The 11,576-nt window shown below is 37.1% G+C and overlaps 1 protein-coding gene across 1 annotated transcript; it reads left to right on the plus strand.

Moving 5' to 3' along the window:
- Positions 1-665: 665 nt before the first annotated feature.
- On the plus strand, positions 666-9,823 carry LOC102582538 (Na(+)/H(+) antiporter NhaD). The gene is made up of 10 exons (XM_006352029.2): positions 666-1,052; positions 1,870-2,046; positions 2,141-2,269; positions 3,946-4,122; positions 5,173-5,279; positions 6,311-6,431; positions 8,098-8,159; positions 8,260-8,562; positions 8,961-9,255; positions 9,336-9,823. Exons 1-10 carry the CDS (start codon positions 864-866, stop codon positions 9,453-9,455), a joined length of 1,680 nt encoding a protein of 559 aa, XP_006352091.1. The 5' UTR covers positions 666-863; the 3' UTR covers positions 9,456-9,823.
- Positions 9,824-11,576: the final 1,753 nt, after the last annotated feature.

Consider the following 11,576-nt stretch of genomic DNA (forward strand, 5'->3'; position numbering starts at 1 on the left):
TTGGTCTTCAAGTAAAGGACCTTGGGCTTGAAGAACATGAATTGAGCCCGTCTTGTCAACTTAATTGACTGGCCCAAATGTAATTCAGATTTTATTTAGGTCATATAATTTTGACTTAAATATTATTTCGACTTTATTAACCAATAATTTGACTTGGTCAATAAATATATCATAAATTATGGATTAATTCAAAATTTAATATGCATTTATCAATGAAATTTCACTATCTATCGTAACTCATAGCAATAGCAAATTTAGAACAAACAATGTTGCAAACTTGCAATTATTATTTTTGTGATACGATGGAGAAGATGACAATATTTCTGTTTTTTTCATTTTTAATAAGGCTGATTATCAATTGAGAATTTTTAATGGATTTCAGTATCCTTTATTTATAAAATCGAATTAAATAAAAAATGCATTAGAAGGGTAAATTAGTCAGATTACAACTATTTAGATTAATACATAATAAATAAATTAAAGATTTTGTTATAAAAAATCAAAATAAAGGGGATAAATATAATATTGCAAACCACGAAGGAGGTTAGTGTTACAAGATCAAACTAAGGGTAGATTTCTGAAATTATTCAATTTAAAATAAAAAAATACATCTATGATGAAAAGGGCATAATATTTTTTTAAATATAAAAAATAAATATCTCTTTGAACATTGTTATACAAGATTCTGGGTCCAGCAGTGCTCCTTATCTTTGAATTTTTCCCTAATAACGGAATTAATTCCCTTGTGCTATTTTTTGAATTTGTTGAGGATAATTCAGTTTTTGCAGTAGTCCATAGTAGACTGTGCCAATTTGTTCCTTGTCTTCCTCTCCAATATTTGACATTGCAAAGAAAATAGGAAAATGTCTATGTTTCTTGCAATCAAAAGCCAGTGCCTTTTTCCTTATCAGAGTCATTTCAAGAATCGCCCAATTGAACTTGTTTTGCCTCAGACTTTTTTTCCAAGATTCAGAAATGGACCCAGATACCGCAATTGCATCCTGGCGAAAGCTGAAGACAAAGCCAGAGAAAATTCGGACCGGCAGCTTGAGGTAAATGGAGTTGAATAGCTCAGAAAGTCATTGATTAATTGATTTATATACCCAAGTTTAACTAGTCTGGGATTAACATGTAGTTGATTCATCCTTATTTAGTAGTGGAATGAAAAATTGAGGGAAATGAATATAGATGAATCATTTATTTGATTCCAACTAGATTGAGATTGTGGCATGGTTGCTTGCTTGGTTGATCGGAAATACTCTTAATGGTCTCTTTGGAACAAGAGGGATTTAAAATGGTTAAGATTATACATTTTGGGAGTGCAATCTCTTTCTTTGATTTCCTTATTTGATTTTGATTCATCATGCATAATTTAGTATCTATCTCATTGGGTTATCTATTTTTGTATTTTCAGTATGGAGCCTCATTCTTTATTGTGTATTTATCTTTCTTAGTCAATAACATGATTTTAGTTTCCACAAGAGCTTGTCATTTAGAGGATTTAGATTCGTCAGGTTAGTATATTACTAGCTTAATTGAACTTTTGGTCTCAGGACCATATCATTTGATGAACTTAATAGGAGTTAAGGGTTAGGCCTCAAGAGTAAGTTGTTAGGTTCACTTTCAATATTCTCTACATTTGGACGGGACCTAATGCATTTTATGAACTCAATAGCTTCACCTTGAAAGTAGGCTGTCTCAGGTTCAGTTCCAAAATATGGATGGACAGCCTATCTTTGCATTATTCCGTCAAGCTGATGGTGTACATAATAGTTACATCCCTAATTATTATGGTAGAATAAGACAAAAGGAAATGAAAGAAAGTGCAGTGGATCGTACTCACATTACTGAGAGTTAAGTTTGCTTCAGGAACTAACAACATCATCAGGAACATGTGATCCTTTGTGTTCAGTTGATGAAACAAGCTCACAAGAATTTGAAGCTACTTACCAACCGAAGACAGATTTCCTGAAGGCCTTTGCCATTCTTGCTGCAGCTGTCACTGGTACAATAGCAATAAATCAATCATGGGTGGCTGCAAATCAGGTGTTCTAACTGGAGCCTGATATTTTTATTTCAGGCATACTAGTGAATGAAACTATCATAAATATCATTGGCTTGATCAAATCTCATGCTTCAGGATATTGCAATGGCGTTGTTGTTTGGAGTAGGATATATGGGCATCATATTTGAAGAGTCTCTTGCATTCAACAAAAGTGGAGTAGGACTTCTGATGGCCGTGAGTTTATGGGTCATCCGAAGCATTGGGGTAAGGCGTGAGTTTATGTGAGATTACTTTCGTTTACACTATATCGATTATTGAATGTTTGATAGTGAAAGTAAGATTTAGTAATAGGAAGGTTTGTTCAGGACCCCCATTACCCATTACCCATGTACACAGTCAACAATACACTAACACTTCATATAGAGTCCAAGAAACCCTCAACTTGCCTTAAATCGAACCCAGAAAAGTTCATATTGCAGCTTGCCCTTTTTCAAAGCCTCCGAAAAATTTCAATCTGGTCAAATACGTAATCTACATAAGTAAACAAGTTTGTAGCACACATATTGCTTTACTTCTATTTTGCATCAAAAAAGTCAACCGCGAGCCCATAAGGGATAAACTGAAATTTTCCTTGAAAATCATGTAACCATATTGTTAGGAACTTAGATATCAAATTTCATCAAAACCTGAGCTCTAATCAACCTTCAAATCACCAAAATATGATTTCGTGACTTTAACTTGAAAATCACCTTTTTCATCAATCTAAAACATTGATCTAAAGGTAAAAAATCGATAAATAATTAGCGAGAAAAGCATAAAGAATGGCTGAGAAATATACCCAACGACGAAATTTTGAAAATCCCCTTTTGAATCGTCCCAAAATGTGATTTCAAGCTCCCAATATTGAGTTATGGGGTTTATATTCGAAAATGGACTTTTAAATTTGGCCAGGTGCACTTCCTCTTCGCAAACGCGACGGGTTCCTCCCGATCGCGATTGTGATGCTTTCTTCGTAGACAGAAAACAAAAAACACTTGGACCCGACTAGAATGCTCTTCGGGATCGCCGGCCCTCCATTGCAATCACGATAATCATCATCTTCGAATTACTGGCACCAAAAAATCAGAAAACCAGCAACCATGCATTGAGTCTACAATTCCTGAATGGACCCTAGGGATTCGTTTGAATCTCGTGAAGACAGACCAAATATTCTACTAGATTGAGAACGACATTTCAAGCCTGTTGGAACCATCAAAGCACCGATCCGAGGTCATCTTGACCAAATGTTGACCGAGGTGAACTCTTAACTTCAAAATTTCCAACTTTCATTCGAGCTCATCTTCTTCAAATGTTGACTTTAGTCAAACATTTCAACTTTCAAACCTCAACAATAAAAAATTCATTTAAACCCCGTCCGATCACCTCGGGAACCGTGCCACCCATCCCTGCAGACCGCAAATATCATAAGAAGCTACGGGAAGTGGGTAAAACAGGGAAAACACGCAAAAATCTTAAAACACTATGAGTGTCGTTCTATATTCTTGCAATTGTATTGGAACTTATTTCTTGTACTCGTGCTATACTCTTTAGTTATTTGCATTTTTGGCAGGAGTTATATGACTGCAAACATCATTGTGCTAAGCTGCTTCTCCGATCATTCACATGATAGCATTGAATGAGTGTTTTGTAAACTCCCTTATAATGTGGTGCAAGGGTTCTATATGAACTATGTGAACTCTTAATTACCATAGTTGAAAAGTAGCTGTACATGTAAGCAAATTTTGCGAACATACATGAAATAAGATAATACTTGGATATTGGTCGGCCATTGAAACAAGCTCTAGGATGGTTTTCTTGTTAAGAATAATAGAATTTAGAGCCAAGAGGGCTTTTTAATTTCCATTCAAGTGGTGTTTTACAATCTTTTATGTCCTTGGCAGGCCCCTTCAAATGACATAGCTCTTTCCCAGTTGTCACATGCGACTGCTGAAGTTAGTGAAATAGTGTTCTTTTTGCTTGGTGCAATGACCATCGTTGAGATAGTTGATGCTCATCAGGGATTTAAGCTGGTTACAGATAACATCACTACTCGCAAGCCAATAACTCTGCTTTGGGTGGTTAGTGATTCAATAATCTTTCCTGTTTCAAATTACTCTTGATTCTGTTTAGTTAAGCCGTTATTTGTTTTTCTATCTGAATATAGACAATTCTGTAATATCTTGCTTTTGGTCTAACCAAAACAGATAGTGGTCTGATTTTTCATGAAATACGTTACTTAATTGAAAATGCATATATACTCTTCAAAATAATATGATAAATTTAAAAGAGTCCTCGTAAATCTAAGAATGTCAGAGTAAGGACTAATACGAGTGGATAATAATGGAAGGACCACTTACCTACTGATTTAGCAATCTATTGAGCCCCATGTTTCATTCCAACATATTCAGCTGTAGTACTCTTTTGTGAAATGCATGCTAGAATGCAACGCATCTAACATTTTCTTCTGTTGGAAAAGTCATCTCTTAGGAATTGACAATTTCTCAAAGTAAGAACTGCTCATTTTTTCTTCAATGGAGAGATTCACAGTTCTGTTTAAGAGGGGTTGCTATTAATTGATGGCTCTTAATATTCTTTGTTGTACGTATTTCACATATATTTTGCTTCTAATGTCCTTTCAATGATAATGGTTTTTGTGAAAGCATGTTCTTAGGCAGGAATTGTCCATGCTAGGACGCAAAGCATCTTACATTCATTTATTTTATGAATTGACAATTTCTCAAAGTAGCTGAATATTCTTTACTAGATATGCAGATGCATAGTTATATCAAAGAGGGTTTGCTTTTAGTTGATGATCCTTAGTAGTCTACGTTGTGACTATTTCGAATAATTTGATTTTGCTCCTAGATATTGTTGGATCGTATAATGTGCAGCAGATGGGGGAGGTATAATTATCCCCACTAGATGAAGGACATGACATACATAGATGAATTATAGACAGAAGTTGGCTACACATGAAAACAATGAGTCAATAATATGATTTACAATAGTAACCTTTCGTTCAAAAAAAATAAAATGATTTACCTGAGAGTCAAGACTGCTTCAACATTTTTGTTTGCTGCTTGTTTCCTTCAATTGTCATTAACTTTCTAATGTAATGGTAATTTCAGGTAGGTTTTGTGACTTTCTTCCTCAGTTCAATCCTTGACAATCTGACTTCTACAATTGTGATGGTCTCCTTATTGAGGAAACTGGCACCACCTTCAGAATACCGAAAGTAAGTGTCAGCAGCTTTGAGCCTCATCCGTTCAACCTTCTAGTAGGAGCAAAGATATTATGATTTGCTCTCATATTTGGTCGAAAGTTCTTATTTGATCTTGGAACATCAATCTTGATTTCCATAAGTCTCAAGCGGTATTGATATTTGAATTAGAGAGAAGATCGGAAAGAACTAGGGATGTACATGTGTAAGCAAGTTAGATGTCTATAAGAGGAATGAAAAGCCCAGATGCTCTCAGGATGCAACTTTGAAGTAGCTCAAGGTTCTTGTATTACAATTGTCGGAATTATTTTTATGAGAATTCTTGAGTTAAATTTATGATTTAATAAGGCAGTGAATGGTTGTACGGTGATGCTATGTTTAAAAGCATTAAGTAGCTTCACCGCAGCTATATTGGTAAGTGTCTTCTAGAACTTAAAGCTTATTCTTTTAGCAAATAAATCACGTTTGTGTTTCTGTGCAAGTATAGACTAGACTCTCTTGTATCTCAGTCTACATTATTCATTTTGAGTAATTTCCCAGAATTCTGAACCATTTCTAGCTTTTGTTTGTTCAGCCTTAACAGTTGAATCTGGTTTTCAGATTAACAATCTTCCAAGTGTGAAGATTGTGGATCTCCCGATTCCCAGCCCTTTATACTGTAAAACTTAATTTAGGGATAGGCCTGAGAAACTTCTCCTGAGATAAATATTGACAATTTCTAACTATTTTGTGCACCCAAGGGTGTGGCTTAGTGACTAGTGAAGTGGTTGAGAGCCATGAGGTCTCAGGTTCAAATTCCAGCGGAGACAAAAACTCTAGGTGATTCTTCCTATCTGTCCTAGCTTTGGTGAATGCTGGTGGCAGGTGACACGTATCCCGTGGAATTTGTCGAGGTGCGCGAAAGCTGGCCCGGACACCATGGTCATAAAAAAAAATAATTACTTTGTCTTGCTCCTAGACTACCTGTTTCTTGCTGGGTATCCTTTTTCTGAAGGCTCTGTTGTATTTATTTTAAAGTATATAATCTGTAAATTATTTGTTCCCAGGCTTCTTGGCGCTGTTGTTGTTATAGCAGCAAATGCTGGTGGAGCATGGACTCCCATAGGTGATGTTACAACTACAATGCTCTGGATACATGGCCAAATATCCACATTACCGACGATGAAGGTTTTTGAAATTTTCTATCTCACTGTTTCTATTTGTTTATACATGTACGTCTTTCCTTGTGTTATAATTGTGAGAAATATTGGAGAAGAATATTATTGAATTGTTGTTTTAATTATTACATAGAGAACCTTATTTATAGACACTACAATACAATTCCTTACCAAATAGGAGACTATAAACTATTCCTATTATGTGTAGGATTGTGTGTACATATTCTATTCTAACACTCCCCCTCAAGCTGGTGCATACAAATTATATGTACCTAGCTTGTTACAAATGTAATTAATACGAGGACCGGTGAGGGACTTGGTGAAGATATCTGCAAGTTGAAGCTTCCCATTAACGGTTCTGAAGTGATCATAGGGCTTGAACTTCCAATTCCTATATTCTTGGAGCCAAAAGTATCAATCCCGAAAGACATGTTGTGAAATTAGAATATGTAGCCAAAAAAAAATAAAAAAATAAAAATAATAATAAACTGTAATGAGTAGCCAAAAAACTTGGATTTTTTTTTTCTGTCGGAATCTAGGAAAAGAAATAGGTTGTTGCCGGAAAAGTAGATCTGATCGCCAAATATTGGTCGGAATCAGGAAAAAATTATATGGTCAGCCTCGGAATGAAGAGGCGACCCAGATAGGAAAAAAAAATTGTCGAAAAACTGGCCGGAACAGGTCTCACGTGCCGGCGAGTGAATCTGCCAACTCGCCAGAGAAATTCTTCCGGCGGCGCGTGTAGCACTGGTTTCCGGCGGGGATGATTGGGGTTTGGTCGCCGGGAAGTTCCTCAGCTAGTGGTGGTGTTAATTTTTGAAAAACAGTGACGGAAAATATTAATTATCCGGACAGCCACTAGGTTACCGGAAAAAAACTGTGCGATTTTTTTTTTTCTCTCACAATTGCTCTAATACCATGTGAGAAATATTGGAGAAGAATATTATTGAATTGTTGTTTTAATTATTACATAGAGAACCCTATTTATAGACACTACAATACAATTCCTTATCAAATAGGAAACTATAAACTATTCCTATTCTGTGTAGGATTGTGTGTACATATTCTATTCTAACAATAATGAAGGAAACAATCTTTAGGGAGGAAGGGAGAGAATTATTATCAAATAAGCACTGGACGGTTGTCATTTGGTATAGCTTCCAATATTTAAAGATGATTGGTCGACAATGCAATGATATTCGTAGCATTGTTAATGTCATTTTGAATGGTACACGCTGCCTGAAAACATGCTTGCATTGGCTTAGATGGAAACTATAACCGCATTCTATAGTGAGGAATTCATATTTAAGTTTAAATGAATATATATTTGAGACTATGGATGAAGGTAGTGCTGAAATGAATGAAGAAACTTACAGCTCAGTCTGCATTCTCTCGAGCTGCACTTATTATGGAATCAAGTATGGATGATGGAAAGAAATATGCAACTTTTCTGTTACGGAGGATGGTTTATTTCAGTGCCGCCACTGGTTCTATCCACCGTGCATATTCATTTAAAAGAACATTTTTCACTTGGTTATATTTGGTAAATTAGTACCTGCCAGATCATGTCTAAACCTGGATAATAGTCTTCACTTAAGAACTCTTTACTTCAGTTGCCAGCTGAAGTCTCTATCCCAGTTCTGGTAACAGGTGCAATGCACTTTTTCTTTTTGCAGGGTTTATTTTTACCATCAGTAGTTTCTCTAGCTGTTCCTTTGGCTCTGCTGTCCCTTACAAGGTATATTTCTAGCATAGACCTGAAGAGCTTCTTGAATTTCGGAAATATTTCAAGAAATTAGAGTGGGGATGAAACTATATTAGAAATTATTTGTGTTCAGTGAAGTGAATGGGAAAGGACAAAATTCCGCTGAGGTTCTGGCATCCGAACAGATGGCTCCTCGAGGACAGCTAGTTTTTGCAGTAGGACTTGGGGCTTTAGTGTTTGTACCAGTTTTCAAGGCCTTGACTGGTCTACCACCGTACATGGGTATGCTGCTTGGACTGGGAGTTCTTTGGATAATCACAGATGCGATTCACTATGGAGAATCTGAAAGACAGCGGTTGAAAGTACCACAGGCTTTATCACGCATTGACACTCAAGGAGCTCTTTTCTTCCTTGGAATCCTATTGTCCGTTAGCAGGTATTGCAGAATCCTTTGGGTTTTATAATACTTACATCAGCATGACAATAAAAAAGTGCATGCAGAACTCTTTTCTTGACAGAATAGATTCATACATCATAACCCTAAAATCATTCTAAACCAGATGTTGAGAAATAACTCTGTTAAAAAATTTGCCATCCAGATCATTTGGCATTATATCATTTCTTAGTCTTGATTAACAGTGTAACCACTATGAGTGAAATCATTGGGGGGAAATGGGAAGTGGTTCTTATTTTACTTTTGCGGGTACGATGGGTGTAGGATCCATTACTTTGTTTAGCTCATGCATTGTGTACTATCAACCATCATCCATGCCCACCTGAATTAGATAACATAACATGACTAGTCGTTCTGGCATATTAACATCTTTTCTATAGCCTGGAAGCAGCAGGTATTCTGCGAGAATTGGCAAATTACCTTGATGCCCATATACCAAGTACTGAACTCATTGCAAGCTCAATCGGGGTTGTGTCAGCAATCATTGACAATGTTCCTCTGGTTGCAGCCACCATGGGAATGTATGACCTATCTTCCTTTCCCCAAGATTCTGAATTCTGGCAGCTAATAGCATTTTGTGCCGGTACTGGCGGATCTATGCTAGTAATCGGTTCAGCAGCTGGAGTAGCATTTATGGGAATGGAAAAAGTCGACTTCTTTTGGTATCTGAGAAAGGTACATATGCTGCTGTCTGCTATTTTGATGCACCACTTTGAACATTTCTGCTTCAATATTTGTCACTCTTATCTCTGCAGGTTAGTGGGTTTGCTTTTGCTGGTTATGCTGCCGGTATTGCTACGTATCTTGCAGTACATAATCTCAACATCTCACTCCCTACAGCTCTGGCTCAAATTCCTTTCCTTCATGGATCTTGATGTCATTCGAATGATCATTAGAGCTATCAGTAAATCTGATCGTTTATGTATTCTCTGCATCAAGTTAATGAGCAGAACATATGAATACAAATCCAGAACCTTCAGTGGCGGAGATGAAAATGCCATATATCAATCTCTTTAGAACTACTAGTGTGTTGGCCTGGGTTGGGGTTTAAAGCCCCACATAATGTAATTTATTGATTCTAATAGGTTAATAATGTAGTGTTTCTCAACTGCGTTAATAATTCGTCGTAACCGTGGGGTTACTGGAAATCTAGTCCTCCCCACCCACTTTTTCTCTTCTTTCTTGCATGAAACGTGAGATAAGCCGCTGAAGCTTAATTTCAAGTTAGTTACTTTGGCTGTGAGCTAGCTTCCTTTTATTCAGGATTGATTACAAACCCGATGCAGGTTATAGAGCTCAGGGGAGAACAAGGAGATGCTCCTATTCCCTCAAAGCCAAAAGAAATACAATATGTCAAATTGAAAACTCAATGTAGTAATAATACCTCCAACTTCAGAGCTGTCCTACACTAAACTACTTGTGAACAACAAAATCATCAAAATGGCTTCATAGAGAATTCAGATCCCAAAATAATAACAGCAGGAGCAGCAAGGCACCACACGAGCGGTCTCACAGGAGAAGCCAAAGGCTCCGTAGCTGCGGCTTCCTGTTGAGTCACCAGCTTTCGCTGAAGCACTTTGTTCGCCGCAGGGATGGCTCTGCCAAAGTGAGCCAAGGCCAGCGGGAGTGGCTGCATCATCAGTTTGGGACAAAATCTTAAGTCTTCGAACAGACACCTGAGATTTATTTTGAGTCAAGTGAATGCAATCCGAGCATGCTGCCCAACCAGAAATGTTATTCCGGACTCAACAGAATTGATGAACCAACCAATAGAGTCGTCTCGATGAAATATTGACAGAAGTCTACACTAAGCAAACAACCAAGCATCCCAAAATCAACCCAACAACTACAAGATCCGAACCAAAGATCCTAATAGACCAAACTCAACACTCGGGGGCTTACAGTACTAATGTAAATCTTATTCAAGTCCATTTATCAAGAATGTTCACCAAAGTCAACTCTTTCAACACAAAAACTCCAAATTGGAAAACTCAACTAAAGGGGTAAAATGAGTAAAAACACATCAAAGTAAGAAAATGACTACGAGGGCCATTACAACATCCACTACTGAAAGGACTTTCGTCCTCGAAAGTTAAGGGATAGGGAAGTACCGAAAGGCTCGAAAAGGCGAGGATACAACATGTTAAGCTCGGACTCCTAAGTAGCCTCTTCAATCTGATGATGCCTCCATTGAACTTTAACGGATGGAATCTTCTTAGGCCTTAACTTCCAAACCTGCCTATCTAGAATAGCCACATGCTCCTTCTCAAAGGTCAATGACTCATCAAGCTGAACCATATTCCACTGAAGCATGTGAGACTTATCCGGAACATACTGTCTCAATATAGAGACATGGAGAATAAAGTTAACACCTGAAAGAGCTGAGGTAAGGCTAACTCATAAGCCACCTCTCCAATATGCGTTAAAGTCTCAAAAGGCCTGATGAACCTAGGTTTAAGCTTGCCTTTCCTACCGAGCCTCATCTTGCCCTTTATGGGCGACACTCACAGAAACACATGATCTCCAACCATAAACTCTAAAGCCCGCACTCTCCAATCTGGATAGCTCTTCTGCCTACTCTGAGCAGTACGGAGCCCCTCCTGGATCACTCGGACTTTATCCATGGAATCACGCAACAATCAGTGTCTGAAGGCCTAACCTCAAAAGCATCAAAGCCGCCTACCAGAGATCAATACCTTCTGCCATATTACACCTCGAACAGAGCCATCTAAATACTCGAACAATAATTATTATTATATGCAAACTCCATCAAAACCAAGAGTTGGTCCCACTGATTTGACTAGTAAATATCTAATTTGACTTTTAACTATTATAACGTGCAAAGTGTGCAAGAAGAGTTTGATACCGGTTTTAACTAAAATATTTCAATTAACAAATAAATAAAACAAAGTAATGATGACTTAAGTACAAACTGTGGTTGTAATCAAGGTTGGAAAACTTTAGGACTATGACTTTTATGAGAATTCATGCACAAT

This window comes from Solanum tuberosum, unplaced genomic scaffold (genome assembly GCF_000226075.1).
Source record: "Solanum tuberosum cultivar DM 1-3 516 R44 unplaced genomic scaffold, SolTub_3.0 scf00137, whole genome shotgun sequence".
In the NCBI taxonomy this organism is placed as follows: Eukaryota; Viridiplantae; Streptophyta; class Magnoliopsida; order Solanales; family Solanaceae; genus Solanum; species Solanum tuberosum.

Coding starts and splice junctions, on each gene's coding strand:
- LOC102582538 (XM_006352029.2), top strand. CDS start 864: ATGTCTATGTTTCTTGCAATCAAAAGCCAGTGCCTTTTTCCTTATCAG. Junction 2,047..2,140: donor CATGGGTGGCTGCAAATCAG/GTGTTCTAACTG, acceptor CTCATGCTTCAG/GATATTGCAATGGCGTTGTT. Junction 8,160..8,259: donor GCTCTGCTGTCCCTTACAAG/GTATATTTCTAG, acceptor ATTTGTGTTCAG/TGAAGTGAATGGGAAAGGAC.